Consider the following 22,031-nt stretch of genomic DNA (forward strand, 5'->3'; position numbering starts at 1 on the left):
CCCACACCCAACTTTTCTAAACAAAGATCCCCAGTTCAACCCCATTTATGGCTCAGCCCTTCAGAGATAATGATATAACAAACCCATGTTTTTGATTGTATATTTTTTGCTATGGAGGGACATTGTCTTCAGTTTGGATCATCCTAAATTTATCTAACATACTTCAAAGCACTTTCCACTGCTTTGAAGTAACCTGCTTCTCTTCTGTAGAGAGGCTCACAGCTTCTGATTCCAGTTTTTATAGGTTAAATCAGAATCAAGAACTAAAGAGTTACGCAGCTGTGAAACGAGATGAGATCATCTCCGCTTCTGTATTTCTCAGGTGAAGGGGAGTTTCTAAAGAGTTGACTTCTCAGCAAAATGTTTGCACAGACACACGAGACCTGTGTCTTTTACCACAAACCACAGTATGAAACTTATGAAGGCTGAATGACATAATTACAATCTGGGGGAAGTATGCAAATATGCCAGCTTCAGACCTTTGCTTTGGATTTCTGTCAATCTCTTGGTTTTAGTAGCAGAGTTTCATTTGCAGTTTCTGTAATAAGTAAAACATAGCTTTAAAATTAAAAGAAAAAGCAGAGGTTGCAAGAGAGAGGATTCTATCTTCTGACTTTTAATGTCGTTACTGATATATTGCCACAGTGGCCTTTTGGTAAAGCTGTGTTTTTGAATATTGTACAAATCACATTCCCACATGCTGAAGGTTATGACAGTTAATTTCCATGTTTTTGGTTGAGTGCTGCAAGAACATCCAGAGTTTGAAATTGTTTACATTATTTCTTTGCATTTAAGAGAACTGATGACCATTGTGGCAAATGGAGACTTGAATGAAAAGTAATTCTTCCACTTCCATAATGTTAGCTATGATGACGCAGTGGTTAAAATGCAGACCTGCAGGCTACCTCTCCTGACTGCTGGCTGCCAACCATTCAGCAGTTCGATTCTCACTGGCTCAAGGTCAACTCAATCTTCCATCCTTCTAAGATCAGTAAAATAAGGATCCAGATTGTTGGGGGCAATATGCTGACTCTGTAAACTATTTAGACAGGTCTGTAAAGCATTGTGAAGCAATATACCGTATGTCTACGTGCAGTTGCTATTGCTATTAGTTTAAATAGGGATGTTTTTAATAAATGGAACAGGAAATAATCCTTGAAATGAGCTCTTTTGTACCCTGTGTTTATTTTTCCCCATAATCACCTCCATTTGCTGCATGCGTTAATCAAGGATGGGCAAACTTTTAAAAATCATTATGAAAGAACTCCACATATTGTCTTTTAAGTCAGTCTCTTTCTACATCTTTATTTAAATCAAACAGATGCCCATGTAAATTTAAAAAAAAAATTCAGGAAAAGGTGGGAATTTTATAATACCAAGTGTGGACCCTATTACAGTTAGGGTGAGATAGTGATATGCAACTTCACAATTGCCTGTTGGATGACTTATGAAGTTTTAGGTTGCAGCAAAATGTCTTTTTGTGTTTAATTTTGTTTTAAAGTTTTGAATGTATTTATTTATTTATTTATTTGTTGGATTTATATGCCGCCCCTCTCTGTGGAATGTTATGCTCTGAGTTGCTACTTGTACCAGGTTTAATAAAATTCATGTAAATATTGTCATCTGCATACTAAAAACCCCTTTAGTTTTAAATTTTGTTTCATGTGTAAATTTGTGAAAGTAAACAATGCAACTGATACTTTGTTTTTGATCACAGCAGTGATCCTATTGGCTGTCACAATGAAGGAAACAACTTCTTCATATTCATTCTTGTTGTATATTAACAATTGTTAACAAATTTCAACTCTTGAAGCTTTCATCTTTGCATTCAGCATGCAAGGAACCATCTTGCTAAAGCTTTCTTTTGTACATTTGTATATGTATATGACCCACAAATTTCTGTGAAATACCAGATTTGTCAGCAGTTTCCCTTAGAATTATCCATTCATTTTTCCTAGTCAGTTCTTCAAGAATTTCTTCTATGGAATTAGTTTGTTGTTATCACAAGTTGTCCACTTCATTCTTGATCATACACATCAGCTCTTCCCAATTCATTGCTTTAAATATATATTTTTGTGCAGCAGTGCACAGTATTCATGGCATCACCATAAATAACCCATATTTGGTGGTGAATTTCAGTTGGAGAGACTTCTTCAGCAATCAATTCAATCACAGCATGTTGCTAAAAGTGCACCAATTTGTACCCACTGCAGGCTTCTCTTTCCTAAAGAATAGCAGTGCAACTTTTTTCACAAGGACTCACCTTTTTTCACAGCAAATTTCCACCAAGAAATAAAAGAACAGATGCTAAAGAATATGTTACAGGTTCTACCACATTAGGACTGCCATCTCTTGGTGATATACAACATTGTACTTTTCATTCAATTCTCATAGATGTGAGAGAAGTGTTTTATATGTCTTTCTTTTTTCAATATTTTTTCCCATATGTTTTTCTCTCAGCTAGCCTATTATTGGTCTCTGTATTTAAGAGACAAGGGAATTTTCTCTCTTTTTTTCCTCTCTTTTTTTTCAACATGTGGTTTTGATAAGTGCAGCTTTCCTATTCTGTAGATTGAGAAATCTATCTTGTACTTCAAATTTTATATCAGTTCATTGATAGGTGGGCTAAATCTATATTTTGCATCCAAGTCAAATATATTATGAGCATTCTTCGTTACGAATGAGACCTGCTGCTCAGTATGCATATGTTCAGAAGCATATCTTCTAACAAGGGGTAATGCTAACTTCAAACAGGATTATGGGTTGAGACCAGTAGTGGATCTAAAACCAGTTGTTACCAGTTACCATGCTTTGCATGTACAGAAGTGTCCTGGGTGGGTGGGCAGAGTGTTCTGCCACTGTGGCGCTACCGGTTCGCTGAACTGGTTCGAAGCGGAAGCAACCCACCGCGGATTGAGACAAGTTTCCAGGCTATGAACTACTAGGTAATCTGGAGTTAAGGACTACCAAAATAAATGCAGAAATCCCAAGATTAAAGTGGCAAAATGCCCAGTTAGGATTTTCAATTGATCTTTTCAATTTTGACACTTGACAAGCAGCTGCAAAATGCAACTGAATGAGATAACATACTTCTTACTTTATTTTAAATTCCAAAAGCCAGGATTGGGAAAAATGGTGTCCTGTATGGAATTGTTCTTGGAAACCTTTGTAAAATGGCAAGTTCTGGAAACCCAAAATCTCTCTGGAGATAAGAGGCAAAGATCTTGGGAAGCCAGGAACAGAAAAGCCCTACTACATGTTTCTCTCAATGGAAATGGGTGATGTGCTTATTCATATCAAAGAACTGACAACCGTGAGCGAGATTTGGGACTAATTAACCCTGCTGTTCTGTTCGGGTCGTATGTGACCCGAAGCCAAGTTTGAGTCCCTGTAAAAAATTTTCCCTGCATATCTGAAACTTGAAATTTCATGACTTTTCATCATTTCAGGGGTTCTCTCTATGAGAATTTTTTTGGGGGGGTGGGGGGCTTAGTTTTTGCTGAGCAAAAAAAGTTCCTAATGTTATGTTCGGGTCACATACGACCCGGACCGAAAACACTTCATTTGAAGTGCTTATGTTTGGTCAATTTGAAAACTTTTTTCACTTGGAAAGTAGTCTGAACATTTCTGCACACAATGATATGAAAATTGAAATGAAAAAATTAATCCTTATTGGTTTATTTTGCACATAAATGTGCCGCCCCCCCCCGTTTTTGTGATTTTTTTTCAATTTATGGATAGTTTTGCTTGCAAAATCCATTCTATTTTACTGGAGTTGGTGTGGGATTGGTAGCTTGAACATTTCTGAATATAAGAAAAATATAAAGGAACTGAAAAAAATGATTCTTACTGGTTTTTTAACATCAGAAATAAGGCCTCCCCCCCCCCCCCTCGGCTGCTTGCAATCATTTTCACTTTTTATTTTTTTATGCTCCAAATCCGAAATATTCTTTAAAATCTTAGGCATTCATTTACTCAATTTAACAATGCTGGTCATCAAAAAATATTTTTGGGGTGGTGGCTAATTGTTTTCTGGGCAAAAAAAAATCATAACTTAAAATCTGTTTCTGTTCGTATATGACAGGACCAAAAATATTTTTTTTAGGTACTTGAATTTAATCTTTTTGAAAACTTTTTCAACTGGAAAACTAGTTTGAACATTTATGAACATAATGATATGAAAATTGAACTGGAAAAATTGAGACTTATATTTTTATTTTGATCAAAAAGCCCCTCCCCCCATCCTTTCTGAATTTCGTGTCAATTTATATTTTTTAAGGCTACAAATCCCTAAGGAATTTTCCCCCAAAAGGTTTGATATACTAAATTGAACATTTCTGAACATGAGAAAAATATAAATGAACTGAAAAAAATGGTTCTTATTGGTTTATTTTTGCCACAAAAGGGCCACCCCCCCCGGCCTTGCTGTGTGCCATTATTGTCACTGTTTATACATATTTGTCTATAAATATTTGGAATATCCTTTTGAAAATCAACCACATTGTAGCCAGATAACTAATTTTATGAAAGAAATCCATTTTACTAAAAAAAAGTATGTAAGTTTGAAATTAACAGCATAATTTTTATATAAATTGAAATAAATTTATATGCAAAATAAACCAATATGCATCAATTTTTCCAGTTCAATTTTCATATCATTATGTTCAGAAATGTTCAAGCTACAAATCCCACACCAACTTTAGCAAAATAGAATGCATTCTGCTAGCAAAACTATCCATAAAGTAAAGACTATTTCACAAAAACGGGGGGAGGCACATTTATGTGCAAAATAAACCAATAAGGATTAATTTTTTCAGTTCAATTTTCATATCATTGTGTGCAGTAATGTTCAAGCTACCAATCCCACACCAACTTTAGTAAAATAGAATGCATTTTGCAAGCAAAACTATCCATAAATTGAAAAAAAATCACAAAAACGGGGGGGGGCACATTTATGTGCAAAATAAACCAATAAGGATTAATTTTTTCATTTCAATTTTCATATCATTGTGTGCAGAAATGTTCAGACTACTTTCCAAGTGAAAAAAGTTTTCAAATTGACCAAACATAAGCACTTCAAATGAAGTGTTTTCTGTCCGGGTCGTATGTGACCCGAACATATCACTAGGAACTTTTTTCGAACAGCATACAAGAAACTTACTTGTAAAAACTCTGCTTGTTCCATCTGCTTAATGAAAAACAATGTGCTATTTAAGATGGCAAAATGGCACAAGAATCTCAGACTATGTGAACCAAATGCTTGATCCAAGTAAAATATTGTGTATTGCAAGGTGAAGTTATATAAAAGTTGCTTTCCTTATGATGTCTATGTCCCAATGTTCTTAATATGCTGAAGCAAGCAATAGGAAAACCTACTTTGGATCAGATAATATCCAAAATAGAATGCAGGAATCCCTAATAGGAAAAAATATTTGAGATAATTTAAAAATTGGATTAAAACCCTGCTTTATTTGCAACAGCAGATTACAGTTGAGGGTAGTTTACTTGAACAGTATCTAAAACAGGGTTGTCCAGCTTGCGGTCCATGTGCCATATCCATCATGTGTTGGCCATGCCCTCCCCTGTTTTAAGAAAGGGGGGGGAATTGTGATACGTCACATGACAATGTGACACCATGAGTTTGACACCCCTGGTTTAAAGGGTCTACCTAGCGCTTTAAAGATGTGAATGGAGAGAGTTCAAGCCAAAACCAAGGGTTTTTCTCTCAAAGGAGGAAAAAATCATCAGGATGGGAAAAGGATAAAGAAGAGAACAGAGCTAAACCCAAAGAGCAAAAAATAGTGCATTCTGTATAAGAATTGTTCAGAGTAAGAAAAAAAAATCAGAGTACTTTGGATTCAGTTTATTTACATAGAGGAGCAACTCTATGTTTTAAAATAAGGATTTTTTGTGTCTCTTGAAACAAGCTGCAAAGGGCAGATACAGGAATAAACAGACATCAAATAAGCTCACAAGAGATTAGAGAGGCTAATAAAATGTAGACTGATGAAAAGACAATTGCTTTACCCTGCACTGTACTCTCCTGATTTGGGCTCCAAAAGATTGAGTGTTCATTATGCAGTCAGAAAGATACATAAGAGTTTTAATTTGCTGGTGGAAATTGCTCAATAAGAACAAGAGATGAGGATCTGTTGTTGAAAGGAATATTGGTAGATCTAAACTTTTCAGAGTAATTCTCTGATAAGAGGCAACCAACTGAGCTTGAAAAGGAGGCAAGAGAAATTGCACTGAATCTTGGCATAGGAAACAAGAACAGCAGAATATAGAGCAAATCAGGCAGATACAAAAGGAAGAATTGACCATCAGTTTTGAAATCATGCACAACAAATGTGCCAGTCTATGCTGCTCTGCACATTTAGTAAATGTATTTGAATCACACATAAGAAAAAATACTGAAAACGCAGGAAATGCTGCACCTCAGCAGTATTCTAGATTCTCTTTCCTTCCCATTGAATCAAATGGAGGAAACTGGGACTTTGTAATTTTCTTTGAGGAAACACCTTGTTCATAAAAGAATTCATAAAATTCTTCTACAGTACTACCATACTCTATTAAAGAAACTGGTAGGATATCACATGTAGTTCCAGTGCCTGTTTCAGCACTAGTTGCGTGTTCAGTGATATCTAACAAAGAGCTGCCCTTCCTTCCCAGATAAATTCTTACTTATGGTCAAAAGAAAAGAAGTGAAGAGGTTAAGACTTGGGAGCTATCTAAAAACTGTTGTTTCATGAAATTGGGAACTGGAAAGCAAGTGAAGAGATGGCATCTCTTTCCAAAAATTTGGTAATTAGATAAATAACATTAACAAGAGCCAATTTGGTTTAATGGTTAACAGTCTAAGAAACCAGAAGACCATGAGTTCTAGTCCTGCCTTAGCATGAAAGCTGGCTGAGTGCTTTTGAGACAATTACTTTCAGAACCTGAGGAGCAAACTACATAATAGTTTTTATGAACTAAAGCAGACTGTCAGTGCCTGAAATGAGAAACTAAACCAAATGTTGCTTAAGGAAGGATTTGAGCAAAGCAAGGCTGATTCTGCCTAAATTTGAGATTTGTAAGTAATAAACAAGATAAGAAGATTTTTATCTTCAAATCAAAAGGCTTGGCAAGGGAAGAGCTTGGTAACATTTCCTGTTTATTATAGCTTGAAAAAGATGAGCAACAAAAATATCTCTTCAGCCAGAAACAGAAAATTATGGTCATTTTAAAATGTCTATGGCTGAGTGACCAATTCAGCCAACAACCTATGGAGGCTAAATTTCTAAAGAAAAAAGAGCAAATATAGAAGGCACTTGGAAAGCTTGTATGTGTCAACAATAACTAGACAAAATTTGGATACAGCAGTGGAAGTTACATATAAAGCGTGCAGATAGTTCTTGACACGACAAAGAGGATATACAAGAGCAAGGATTACAGTACTATCCTGTGTAGAACAAATTATTGCTAATGTGCCAACCAAGCCACAACCGCACAAGTCACACAAACCAGATAGAAATAGTGACTGTGTTCCAGATTATGAGAAGAGGTGTTGGAGACTGCATCATCCCTTTCCATCTATGAACCTTTGGACCACTAAAGTTAATGGCAAGAGATAACAGTAGTGCAAAAATATTAACAATTCAGATGGGTTCACAAACTTTTAAGGACCTCTGTGGGTAAGGGGAAGGTGTCTGTCATCCAGCCTGTAGGTAGTAAAATAAGACTCTTATGTTTAAGGAACTACTTGTTTCCTCCCTCTTGCCTCTCTCTCTCATTAAGCCATAGTTTAAATAGAAGAGAGATATAGCATAAATGGAAATGCTATCCTGCTGATGAATATTAATATGTTGAATGTATATTACCATTTATTCATATCTGTTCTTTGAATGGGACCTGCTTCTAATTATTTGGCATTCTTTTAGTACTCTACACATGTTCAGAAGCACGTCCTGAATTCCTATTATTATTATTTATTATTTTTTAATTTTTATGCCGCCCTTCTCCTTAGACTCAGGGCGGCTTACAACATGTTAGCAATGGCAATTTTTAATAGATCCAGCCTATTGCCCCCACAGTCCGGGCCCTCATTTGACCCACCTCGGAAGGATGGAAGGCTGAGTCAACCTTGAGCCGGTGGTGAGATTTGAACCGCTGACCTGCAGATCTACAGTCAGCTTCAGTGGCCTGCAGTACAGCACTCTACCTGCTGCGCTACCCTGGCTCATCCTAGAGTCCCAGCTGAGTTCAAATCTCCCAATGAACTATATAAATAAATATTCTATATTTGGTCTAATATGTTTAAGCAATGAATTTAAGTACATTTGTCCATGTCCTTCATTATCAGGAACTTGTGCATACCAGTCCTATTATGTATTCCCAATATGTTTTTTAGCACATGAAATACAACATTATCAATGCTTTTATAAAGTTGATTAATAAGAAAACTTTAAATTGCAGAGAACACAGGCTGCATTAGAAGTGTATATTGTGCAATACATATTTGATACCTATTTGTCTTGGGGATTATATCAACAATTCATGTGTCTCCTAACATCCAGTATTCACGAAGTCTTTTTGTTGCAGGTCAGGTGATAATGAGCTGCAAGTAGAGGACATAGCCCAGTATATTTATTCTGAAGGTAAGTTGCTTGCTGGATCTTTTTTGCCTGGCATTTGAGGGCAAAGAAGAAAATGTCGCTGGGATCAATACAGATGAAGTAAATAATTCCATTGAACATTTGAAGCTGCCTGCATTGGAACAGGATGCAGGACTAAATGAAGCCTTTGGGTTAGATCCAGGAGAGCTTTTATTTTGTTATATCTGTTATACTGCGAAAATAGCTTCAATTCTCCTTCTGGAGTTTTTTAAAATTAGGAATGTTTCAACAGATCATCCATTTACAGTTCCATTCAAATTTACATGTGTACAGATGGATGCCGGAATGTAATTTTGCCAACGGCATGGAATGCACTCAGAGTAGATACATATAAACAGAAAGAGGAATAGTTAAAGTTAAATTGGAGTATTAATTCAAAGACCGTTGAGTTTAATATTTAATATAGACATGTACCAGCCACAAAAGAGAAAAACACTTGGAGACTAGAAGGGCAGCATTTGCAAAACATTCAAAGAATTCAAAGTATTTGAAACTTTGGATTTCAAACATGATCAATAAAAGCCAAATATTACATGATTAAAAACCTGCTTAAAATTCATTAAAGCATATGAAAAACGTAAATACTGTAAAAAGAAACATATTGAGACTTTTTCAGAACTGTAGCAATGCAAGAAAGAGCTTCGGCTCCAATTGCAAGTAATTCCATAGACTAGGCTCCACTGTAGAAAAGCAAAATTAGCTGTAAGCTAATTTTATATTGACATGTTAAGCATATCAATATTGGAATCTAAAGAAGTCAAGTCTTTGGATCAATAAAAACTCCATTTTGTCCAATTTTAGCCTCAGTTCGCTTTTACATAACCAGTTATTTACGCTTTAGAAATCAGCACAAGAAGGATCTTGAGACATCAAAATTCAGCATGCCATAAAAGGACAAATATAGCTAAAATATCATCAGCATATTAACAGCAAATAGTCCTGAAACAATATATGATCCTTTCTTATGGATTCTTAGACAGATCAATTAACACGAGATCAGATTTTCTAGACCATTTTTCACAGGGACAGACAGAATTTTCCCAGTATAATCTTTTGGTAGTAAAGCCATTTCAAAGGGATGCCAAATAAGGCAAGTATTGGTGAAAAGGCTAGTCTCTGGGGAGGAATTGGAAACATGTAGAGAAGGAAAAGAGAAGAAATGAAGCATGTTACATGGTATGTAGTTCTGTGCATTTTATATATATTCTAGTACAGGGAAGATAATGACTCAATTTCCGTAGTAGTCAAGAAGTTAAGAGGTTAAGAAGTCATTGGCCAGGTTGCTGTTATCCCCTTGGTTTTACTTATAAATTCAAAACAAGTGAATAGTCAATAGCCAGGAAAAGACAATATTGGGCTCCTGTATTTTCAATAAGCCAGCATGAGGAAAGCAAAATATGGTTTTGGTGCAGCAGACATGTATATTGTGACAGCGTCAAACAAATGTAGTTTAGTATTCTGATGTCTGGTAAGGTAAGGTAAAGGTCCCCCCATACATGTCTCCTAGTCATTTCCTGCTCTAGCGGTGATGCTCATCTCTGTTCTGAGCTGAAGAGCCAGCACTGTCCAAAGACGTCTCCACGGTCATGTGGCCAGCATGACTAAACACCGAAGGCACACTGAGCGCTATTACCTTCCCACCAAAGGTGGCCCCTATTTTTCTACTTACACTTTTACATGCTTTCAAACTGCTAGGTTGGCAGGAGCTGGGACAAGTAACGGGAGCTCACCCCTTTAGGCAGCGCTAGGGATTCGAACCGCTGAACTGCTGACCTTCTGATCAAACAACTCAGCGCCTTAGCCACCAAGCCATCGCTCAGTGTCTGGTACAAGTATGTAAATCAGGGGACCCCAAACTTGGCAACTTTTAAGACTTGTGGACTTCAATTCCCAGAATTCTCTAGCCAGCACTGGCTGGAGAATTCTGGGAGTTGAAGTCCACAAGTCTTAAAAGTTGCCAAGTTTGGGGACCTCTGATGTAAATTATGGCATTTGTGTGATTAACACTGCCTTCTAAATTAATCACTCGGCTGAATCTTCTTCCAAGATACCAAAAGTGGAAGAAGGTTCCACAGTTCATAGTTTGCCTTTTTTCATGTGTGGAACCAGAGTTCGAATTCAACTGATACTTCATAAACTTAACAAAGAGGTTGCCTAGTAGTCAAGGCACTGGACTAGAAAGTGGGAGACCATGAGTTCAAGTCTCATCTTAGCCATGAAAACCTGACTTTGGGCCAACCACTCTCTCTCAGCCCAACCCATCACACAAGGTTGTTGTTCTGAGGAAAATAGAAGGAAAGTGTGTTGAATATGTCCACTGGCTTGAGTTTTTGTAAAATTAATAAAGGTGGTGTGTGTGTGTGTGCGTGTGCGTGTGCATCACACTAAAATGAAATGAAATAATAAAATAAATATTGGAGCAAATAAAACTGTAAAATAGTTTAAGAAAGGAAGTAGGGAATTCTCATCATATAAACATGGGCTAGAGGTAACAGAACAGAGGATTGCAAGAAATAGTTACAGAGTTCAAGCATAATTAAGGCTGCATGGAATCCTACAAATGTTTTGGATATAGTGCAATTTCATTTGATTGCTATATTTTTAAAGTTCTCAGTTGTAATAATCTACCTGCATATTATTATAGTAAATTGTAAGTAATTTATATTCTCAATTGTAGCCAGTTGCTAAGACTTAAAGAGCTGAAAAATTAACTCTGTGCCTCGAAGAGAAACATATCAATATGTTTTTCTTTCTTGAAACTTATTTCTCTCCTCTTTTCTCTGTTATTGTCTATCAAGATGAACAACTATGGTATCAGTAGAAAAGCAGACCAGGTTTGGGATAAGCAATTCAAAAGATGGTGGTGAGCTTAGAGTTCCCACAATACATTTCACACTCCTTGGTGATTGTGAAACTGTTCTTCAGATTGCTGTAATGGGAAACCTTATTGTAGTTTAATAATTAACACACCTCTAGGGGAACATATTGTTTCTTTTACTGTTTCTTTTATTGTTGAAATCAAACAATTTTCAGTTTATTTTTTTTAATCAAACTTAAAAGTGCATCTTGTCAACAAAAAATGAAAAGTAATTTAATATTCAAAATTTTCCTCTGACTATATTTTGATGGCTTGACAGACTACCCAAAAGTACTATAAACTTGAACAGTCAGCTAAGATTTCTAGATTCTAGAACTATGTTTAATTTTGTGTTATTTAAATTTGTATATTTTCATTTTAAGTCAGTTTGTACGCAAAGTGATACATATTTAAAAGACCCATATCTATATTATCCTATATATAGTAATGGGATTCATATAATTTAACAACCAATTCTCCGTACTGAAGGAGCGGGTCCAGCAGTCACATGGGTTGCTCATGTCCAATCCGGTGGAACTGAGCCTAGTATTAAAAAAGCTTGCCGGATCCGCCCCTTCCCCAGAATTCGCTCAGTTCGCATATCCTGCGGTTGTATTGTGAATGCTCGTTCAACATTCTAACACCTTCCCTTCGACCTTTCCTTCAAAAAAGTAGTAAGATTTATTGTCTTTATTCAATTACTTGCACTAATTGCGCCAGCCGTTTAAAAGAAAAAAAGAAATAAAGCGGCTCGGCTTTTTTCCTTGGGAGAAGTTGCGGTTTCGTTTTCCCCCGGCGGTTTTGCCGGTTACGATTCCTGCGGCCGCTTGTGGATTCTTCTAATCCCTTGGCCTGGAGGTTCTGGTGCAAGTATTTATCATTGAATTATTGTTTTATTATTGTATACAAATATTTAAGGGCTTATAAAATACCTCCTGCGGAGTGAGACGCCTTCTAGTCTCCTGGACTTAGTCGATCGCTTTTCCCTTAAGAAATTCTACGGAGCGATTTTTTCGGCGCGAAGGCCTTCGCGCCCTTTTTTAAAAATATCTAGGCCTCTCGTGTTGGCCTTCTGCCAGCCGCGTAGGCCTCAGTCCACCGCGTGGATCCGGGAGCGGGCCTTGGGGGTCCCAGGCTAAATTCTCCACCGGCTAAGCCTCCAACCAGAGTGCCTTGGTTTTACTTAATTGCAAAGTTTAGGGAGGCTGGCCCCGCTGGATTTGGGGGCACGAACTCTGGGTTTGCCCAGATTGTCCTCACGTCTCAGCAGCTTCGAGGCCTCGAAGCAGGATCCATTCCTCTTGGGAAGTCCTTGAAATCTTCTCCTTATAATTTAGTTATTGGCTCAGCCTTGTCTTCTGTTAATTGTCAGACTATGGCTACTTTTCCCAAGAGAGGCACAACTAAAGGTCCCAGAGAGGCCAGGCCTACAGGCGATGAGATTACTAGTATCCCCCAGGCCTCTTCCTCCTCTTCTCCAGGGGCCCGTCCCTCGACCAAGGTCACCAGGGCTGAGAAGAGAAGGGACCTAGCCCTACAAAAAATTCATGACAAATCAGCAAAACGTTTGAAAGTGCAGGCCCAAGTAATCAGTAGTCAAGACCCACCAGAGGCCTCTAGTCTGCCTCCTTCTGGGGTCCCTGTGTTATCTCTGGATGAGCCAAACCTAGACAGACCCCAACCTAACCTATGGGGCATAGGTCCAGAGGAACCAGATATTATTGAAGATTCCCCCCAGCCAGGATCCTCCCAGGCCTTTAGGAATTCTTCTGCCATTTCTGCTGATATTTCCACTTTACCTCCTGAGTTCCAATCTATTTTTGCTGTGTTGTCCAAAGCCATTGATGCCAAACTCTCCTCCATCAATGAGCTTCCTTTACCTCTTCCTCCTTCTCGTTCCTCCCGCCCCTTGGGTTCTTCCCCAGCGGTCAGAGCTCCTATTCAGGATGATTCAGAATCCTCCCAGGATGAATATGAGGATGTAGAGGAGGATGAAGACCCTTTCCAGGGCTTATCAGAGGATGAGGAATCCCAAATAAAGGTCCCTCCTCCAATTACTATTTTCCCTTCTCAACTATTCAAATCTCTCCTCCTCAAAGCTAGAATTTCTACGGGATTAGCAGCCCAGGAGAAACAAGCCTCCACTTCCACTGATCCCCCGGAGGAGAATTTACCTTACTTCACAGAGGAACAGGAGGATAATGAGGTAATTCCTATGCCTAAATTGTTTAAAGATGCCTTACTCAAACAGTGGGATTTTCCAGCCTCTGGCCTTAATCCCTCTACCAAGGACAGAAAGTTGTATAAACTCTCCTCTTCCTATGAAGAGCTTCTATCTTTTCCCAAACCAGATGAACCTGTCAAAATTCTTCACTCGGCAGCGGCTGTGCCAGGCGAGGCGGAGGAAGTCCTCCGTCCAGAGGACAAGCGCATCGAGCAAATGCTCAAAAGAGGATTCTCCGCTGATTCCTGGGCCATTAAAAGTTCTGCAGCAGCCTCCTTCTTCTCCAGAGCTATGCTGCTGTGGCTTCGCCAACTTCAACAGCACATTCCTCCAGATGACTTGAGAGGTCAACAAGACTTCAACAAGGTCTTTGCAGCTGCCCAGTACGTGGCTGATGCCACCTTGCAATCTACTAGATTTTCTGCTAAGTCTATTGCAGCTTCTACAACGGCAAGAAGACTCCTATGGATTCGCCCTTGGCAAGCGGGAGTTCGCCAAAAGTGGCAGTTATCCCAGGGCCCCTTAAAGCGCGACCTTCTCTTCGGTGATCTTCTGGATCCACTCCTCACGGAGACCACGGACAAGAAGAAGGTTTTGGGTCCAACCACGAAAAAGGTTACCAAAACGCAGTCCTTTCGTCGCCCAGGGCGCCAGCAAGACCAAGCGGCTTCCTATCAGAGATCTCCAGGTCAGTATTCCCCCCGCTTTCGTTCCCAAGGTAGGAACTCCAGGGGTAGAGGTTTTCGCTTCCAAAGGGGAGCTTCCTCTAACAGGGCTTCAAAAAAACCTAGATGGTAATCTTTCCTCCATTCCCATAGGGGGTCGCCTAGCTCATTTCGCTTCAAATTGGCGTCTCACCTCCAAGGACCCTTGGGTCATTGACACTGTTCAAACAGGCCTTCTTTTAGAATTTATTTCTCCTCCCCCTAAACGTTTTATTTCCTGCCCTTCTCCCAGGTCATCCTCAGATTGTAACCGTATGGAGGAGGCCATTTCTCATCTATTGTCCATTAGAGCCATTCAACCGGTCCCTTCCGGTCAGAAGGGCCAAGGGTTTTATTCCATCCTATTTATGGTTCCAAAGTCCTCCGGAGGTTGGAGAGCCATTTTGGATTTAAAGAAACTAAACCTATTCATCAAATATAGAAAGTTTAAGATGCACTCCTTGTCTTCTATTTTGGCCGCCATTCACTCGGGAGATTTCATGGTCTCCTTAGACCTCACTGAGGCCTACCTTCACATTCCTATAGCCAAATGCCACAGAAAATTTTTACGTTTTTCCTTTCAAGGCAGGCATTTCCAGTATAGGGCGATGCCATTTGGCCTTTCCTCGGCCCCTCGGGTCTTTACAAAGCTCTTGGGGTCCCTGGCGGCCTATATCCGGGCGTCTCCCATCCACATTTTATGTTATCTTGATGATATTTTAATTCATGGGAACTCCCTAGAGAGAGTGAAATCAGACCTTTCTGTTACCATGTCAGTCCTTCAGGACCATGGGTTTTCCATCAACTTTGACAAAAGTCACCTCCAACCTTCCACTTCCATTCCTCACCTGGGATCCATTATTGATTCAAAATCTTCCCAGGTTTTTCTCTCTCCCGAGAGAAAACTCAGCATAGTGGAGTTAATTTCTAACGTTTTATCTAATCCTTCAGTATCCATAGTTACTCTATCTTCCCTTTTGGGGAAGATGGTGTCATGCATAGGCATCATTCCCTGGGCTCGCCTTCATGCTAGGGAACTCCAGTGGCTTCTGTTGCCTTTTCAGAGATCGGGGCACAGCAACTCAAATCGACGCATTGTCATCCCACTGAGTGTTCGCAGATCCTTCAAGTGGTGGAAGTCTCCGGCCATGGACAGAGGATCCCCGTTCAGGTGCCCGGATCAATTTGTCATCACCACAGATGCCAGTCTATCGGGATGGGGCGCCCACGCCCAGGGGATGATAGCCCAGGGCACGTGGTCCCCGGAGGAAGCTTCCAGGCCAATCAATTGGCTAGAGTTAAGAGCCGTTTCCCTGGCTCTGAAGCATTTCTCTCCTCGCATTCCCAACCGGCACGTTCTCATTCTCACCGACAACATTGCCACAAAAAGCCATATCTGCAGACAGGGGGGCACGAGATCCAAGGCTCTCATGAGGGAGGCCCTCAAGTTGGGCCTTTGGGCGGAAAAACATCTCCAGTCGCTCCTAGCCGATCACATCTCGGGGAGTCTCAACGTCCAGGCGGATTGGCTATCCCGAGCGACGATAGACCCAGGAGAGTGGAACCTCCATCAAGACCTGTTCCATCAAATCACCCTCAGATTCGGCCTACCAGTTCTGGATCTCTTCGCGACCAATGCGAACGCCCAACTCCCTCGCTTCTATTCCAGATTTCCATCCCCGGGAGCGGAAGCAATCAATGCCCTCCGGAGCCCATGGCCTCCAGGCCTACTCTACGCATTTCCTCCAATTCCAATCCTCCCGGACGTGATTCACAAGGTCCTCACCGAGAGGGCCCGAGTAATCTTAATCGCCCCTCATTGGCCCCGCCGGCCCTGGTTCGCGGATCTCCAACAGCTGTCCGTCCAGGACCCTTGGCGACTCCCCGTTTCGGGGGATATGCTGCGGCAGGGGGCCTCTTTCCATCCAGACCCGGAGTGGTTCCACCTCACCGCCTGGCTGTTATCAGGAGAGATTTAGAACTGCGTGGGCATGACTCCGATTCAGTGGAGGTCATTTTAAAGGCCAGAAGGGGCTCGACCAATCGAATCTACGACCACACGTGGTCCAAGTTTCACCAGTGGTGTCTACAGGAAGGTCTCTCCCCTCTGTGCATCCCCATACACAGAATTATTTCCTTCCTTATGCAAGGCTTCCATAAAGGGCTTTCCACCAGCACCCTCCGGCGTCATCTGGCAGCCATTTCATCTGTCCTAGGGGGTCCCCGCAGACAGCCTCTCCGATCCCTCCCTGAAGTTCAGGAATTCCTCAAGGGCATAGCCAACCTCAGACCTTCCAAGGTCCACAGGTATCCATCCTGGGATTTGCCACGGGTTCTCCATTCCCTCACGCAGGCACCATACGAACCCCTAAAATCGGCGTCCCTCAGGTACCTATCCTTTAAGGTAGCTTTCCTGGTGGCTATTACCTCTGCCCGACGCATTTCGGAGCTGGCTGCCCTCTCAATCAGGCAGGACCTTTGTCAATTCCATCAGGACAAGGTAGTCTTGCGACTGGACCCCACCTTCTTACCCAAGGTCAGTTCCATGTTCCACAGATCTCAGGATATTGTCCTACCTTCCTTCTGCCTCCAACGAGACCATCCCTTGGCAATTAGATGGCACACCCTGGATCTCACCAGAGCACTGAGAATATATATCCAACGCACAGGACCCTTTCGGAGGTCAGAAGCACTTTTTGTAGCCTATCATCCCAGAGTCATGGGGGCAAAAGTGTCTTCAACAGTAATAGGCCGTTGGATCAGAGGGACTATATCTAAGGCCTATGAGTCGGCCTCCCTCTCAGTTCCAAGGAACATCACTGCGCATTCCACCAGGAGCGCAGCCACCTCGGCCGCTTGGGCGACTCAAGCCCCGTTGGAGGAGGTCTGCAAAGCAGCCACTTGGGCCTCGCCAAATTCCTTCATCAGGCACTACAAAATTGATTCTTATGCTTCAGCGGACGCTGCCTTCGGCAGAAGGGTACTCCAATCCGTTATCTCTCACGATAGCAAGCTAATCCCACCCTAGGGACCATCTATTGGGTATGTCCCATGTGACTGCTGGACCCGCTCCTTCAGTACGGAGAATAGGCGTTGATTGCTTACCTGAACGCCTCTTCTCGTACGGTGAGCGGGTACAGCAGTCACTTCCCGCCCTTGTATGTGTTTTCTTTACCTTTCTATACCTTTCTTCCTCTAACAATGAGAGTTGAACACTACAGAGCTTCACAACTGAGCCTAGTCTATGGATTCGCGAATTCTGGGGAAGGGGCGGATCCGGCAAGCTTTTTTAATACTAGGCTCAGTTCCACCGGATTGGACATGAGCAACCCATGTGACTGCTGTACCCGCTCACCGTACGAGAAGAGGCGTTCAGGTAAGCAATCAACGCCTATTCTCTGCCCTAATGGCCAGCTGAGTAGACGTGATGGGCATGGTGGGCATGGCCAGTGGATGTGAGATGCACCACTCAGCCTCCTGCACCCCCTTGGGAGCAAAAACAGGCCACAGGGGGATGTGCTGCCCCCCTGCCCCATTTTAAGCGTAGTAGGCCTCCCTGCAGTCTCATGGGAGTGAAAATGGACTGTGGGTATGCGCCGCACCCCTGTGCCCCATTTTGGGCCTAGAAGGCCCCTCTGAAACCTTCTGGGAATGAAAATGGGTGACGGGAGGGCCAACCCACCCCCACACCCCATTTTGAATCTAGGAGGCCTTCCTGCACTTACCTGGGAGTCAAAATGGGGCGTGAAGACTCCTGGAAGGGGCGGGATGGGGAGAGGTGGGGCCAGACAGCAATTTAACTGCCGGTTTACCCGAACTGGCTGAATCACACCACTGCCTATATACAGTTATATATATATATATGTAAAATATTACATATTTTAAAGATATATATCTATATTCGATTTCATATACTCTTTTCAAATCAAAATTATTTGTTGAAAACTAATACAGTATTTAAATTCCACTGAAAATCATGAGAAGTGACAGTGGCAGGAGATGCATCAATTTTAATTTTTAATACAAGGTGGTATTCCTTGACTTACAACCATTTGTTTAGTGACTTAGAAGTTAAAACAGTACTGAAAAAAATTTATTTATGACTGTTTTTCACATTTATAACTGTTGCAATATCCCCATGATCAAAATTGGGATGCTTGGCAAGTGGAATATATTTATGATAGTTGCACTGTCCCGGGGTCATGGGGTCACCTTTTGTGACCTTCTGACAAACAAAATAAGTGGTGAAGCCTGATTCACCTAACAAGTGTGTCACTATAGTGATTCACTTAACTGTAACAAGAAAAGTCACTCACCTAACAACTATCTTGCTTAGCAACAGAAATTTGGGGGCTCAGTTGTGATTGTAAGTCAAGGACTTACCTCTATGATAAATATCAATAGATATAACCCATAGAAACAAAAGCTTTTTGGGTATCCTCCATAAATTTTGAAAGTAGGAAGGGGTCCTGAGAGAAAACTGTTTAAGAAAACGTGATATACATTATGATATAAATAAGAAAAAAACAATTTGGGGGATATCTGCAATTGAGTCCTGAGATTTGTTAGTTACTGTAAATTGGTGTTTATTCTGTCATTATATACGTTCAATGCTGATTGTAGAGGCTTCTAAAATAATGTTTAAAATATTTATAAACTAAGATTATTAAGAAACTGGATATCCAGGATCTCATTCTGAGCTTACAGAAGTACAAAATACTGATTCTACCCAGCAGTTCTAAAAATGTGAATTGCAAATAAATAGTCCTCCATATTGAATGCTGATTCTGTACTTTCCCTGTTATCTCCATACATCTCCACCTCTCTCTTTCTCTCATCACAGAAACAGGTGTTGAAGGAAATCTATCCAAGGAATTTCCAAACTCTTCTGTGATGCAGCCTTCAATTCCAATAATGCAGGTAAAGAGCAACAAAGTCAGAGTGGCCTGACTTTGCCACCACCGGTTCTTCATACACATCAACAGATATTTATGTAGCCCATGAGAAAAAAGGTGATGATAATACAGTCATTGGGAGCAAAATTTCCATTGCTAAGCAGAATACAGTGATCCCTCGATTTTCGCGATCTCATTCTTCGCGAAACGCTATATCGCAATTTTTCCCACCTGATGATGTCACTCTCTTCCTTCCTTTCTCATCTTTCTTTCTCTCTCTCTTTCTCTATCTTGCTTCTTCCTCTCTCACACTCTCTTCCTCCCTCTCTCATCTCTTTCTTTCCTTCTCTCTCTTTCTCTATCTCTCTCCCTCTTGCTGGCGGGCGGCGGGCGGGCGAGCGGGGGCATCAGCGAGGAGCCGGGGTTTCCCCTTTGCGTGGGCGGCGGGGAAACCCTGATCTTCGTCCGGGTTTCCCTGCCGCCCACGCAAAGGGGAAAGCCCGATTCGGCTCCTCGCTGCTGCCGCCGAGCAGATCAGCTGCTGGGCGGCCGCAGCAGCAGCGAGCAGACCAAGATCCGTGTTTCCCCGCCGCCCACGCAAAGGGGAAAGCCCGATTCGGCTCCTCGCTGCTGCCGCCGAGCAGATCAGCTGCTGGGCGGCCGCAGCAGCAGCAAGCAGACGAAGATCCGGGTTTCCCCGCTGCCCACGCAAACTCCACCATCTGCGCATGCGCGGCCATGGAAAAAGAGCGCGCATGCGCAGATGGTGTTTTTACTTCCGCAACCCTACATCGCGAAAAATCGATTATCGCGAGGGGTCTTGGAACGGAACCCTCGCGATAATCGAGGGATCACTGTAGTCATAAAGCATATTGTGTCAAACCCCAGCCATAACTTGGTGGAGGGGGATTTGGAGAGGCAGCGGTGAGTGTCAGCGGCGAATGGCAGTGGCAGTCCCAGCTGCCTAGAATAGTTGATCAATGGCGTGCCGGGAGGCCAAGAGCCGGCCACCGATCAGCTGGTCTAGGCAGAATGGTTGTCTGCATCGCTTGACAATGACAGTCCCAGTTGCCTTCATATCCTCATAGCTGCAGGTGCTACAGACAATTGGCAGGAGCCACAGGCCCAGGTTTTTGAATGCAGTCAGGTTGGCAGGGGCTGTGGGCAGGTAATTCTGAGCACAAGTGGGACTGCATGGACTGTAGACAGGCACTACAGAGCATGGGCGGACTGGTGGGGGCCACCACAGAGCAGGTACTATGGAGTAAGATAGTAAATAATGATCACATGACTGCAGCTCATTCTGGCATCATAATTGCAAGAATGGCATCCAGGTACACAAATCACAATCATGTGACCATCGGGATGCTGCAAAGGCCACAATTTCATAAACTAGTCGCAAGTCCATCTCGTTCAGCACTGGTATATTTTTCAAGTGTCACTGAATGACTTGTGGCCATAACTCGAGGACAACCCCTATACTTTGTGCAATATTTAGGTAATAATTATGCTAATGTACACAAACATAGATAATACCTAATGAGAGTATCTAAGGAATAATAAATCATACAGACATAAATAACAAGGTGCATTCAGTTATATTTTAAACTTTGTATATACCATATATTTCGTATTTCCATCTGAGCAGTTTTCTGATTTTTCAGCTGACAATTTTCCCTATACAGTATTCTTTTTCCCCCTAAATTTTATTTATTCTTAATGTTCCAGTCGCCCACACCTTTAAATACATATGTCCTTAACATTTATAAAAGGAGATCTCACATTGCCCATTACAGTGTTATTTTTATTCATAGCTGAAGTACATATATTGTTCTTGTTTTTTCAACACTTGGTTAATTTGTTTGTTTTGAGCAAATAATACCAAATAATGACAATAATCTTGGCTTGCAAAGGAAACCAATCCAGAGAAAAGTTAGCAGGCTGCCAACTGTGTCCATCACTTCAGTGGCTTCATTCACAGCCCCATTATTAAATATGTCCTGTATAAACAGTTCTTCACCTAGTATGTTCAATATACCGAAATTTTTGGAGTAAAAAATGCACTTTTTTCCTCCCTAAAAGAGGCTGAAAATTTGAGGGTGTCTTATACTCTGAATGTAGCTTTTTCAAAGCTTTTTTCCCCCAGCCCTAAGTACTAACGATCTTCCTGACTTCCTACTCCCCGTGAAGCAGTTTTTCCTGCTCCAAATCTTTGCAGGCGTGTTGTAATTCCTGCTCCCTCTGAAAAAGGTTTTTTCAGCCCTAACCAGGGAATAAAATAATGTGCTGAAGCGAGACTAAGGACGCTAGCCAGATGAATACCTGGTAGGTAGTTCCCCCCCCCCATTTTCCTCCCCCAAAAGTAAGAGGTGTGTTATAGTCAGAAAAATACGTTAGCTGGTGTCATGACAACAATAATCTAGAGTTGATAGCATTTTCCCCAAAATGTATGAAATTAGTGGTTGATTCTACCACTATTACTTGCAGATTGATGTTTTGATTAGATTTTTTGCTTCTTCATCATCTTGAAATCATTTCTAAATGACCACAGTATCTTTGCAATAGAGTATCCATTTTTTTAAAAATGAGCAAAATTTAAAGCAAAAAGGGTGCTGCAGAAGTTTTAGAGAAACAGAGGACCAGTTATTGATCCTAAAATGGTTTTAAAGAATTTTAAAAACCTAAACTGTTCAT

At 41.2% G+C, this 22,031-nt stretch overlaps 1 protein-coding gene across 1 annotated transcript in view; it reads left to right on the top strand.

The window, feature by feature from the left end:
* The window catches only part of PPP1R3F (protein phosphatase 1 regulatory subunit 3F), a 44,763-nt gene that overhangs the window by 15,179 nt on the left and 7,553 nt on the right, over positions 1-22,031 (top strand). The window contains exons 2-3 of the mRNA XM_070741414.1: positions 8,584-8,639; positions 19,286-19,362. Of these exons, the coding sequence (XP_070597515.1) occupies positions 8,584-8,639; positions 19,286-19,362 (133 nt within the window). The remainder of the gene's footprint in view (positions 1-8,583; positions 8,640-19,285; positions 19,363-22,031) is intronic.

Source organism: Erythrolamprus reginae, chromosome 2 (genome assembly GCF_031021105.1).
Source record: "Erythrolamprus reginae isolate rEryReg1 chromosome 2, rEryReg1.hap1, whole genome shotgun sequence".
In the NCBI taxonomy this organism is placed as follows: Eukaryota; Metazoa; Chordata; class Lepidosauria; order Squamata; family Dipsadidae; genus Erythrolamprus; species Erythrolamprus reginae.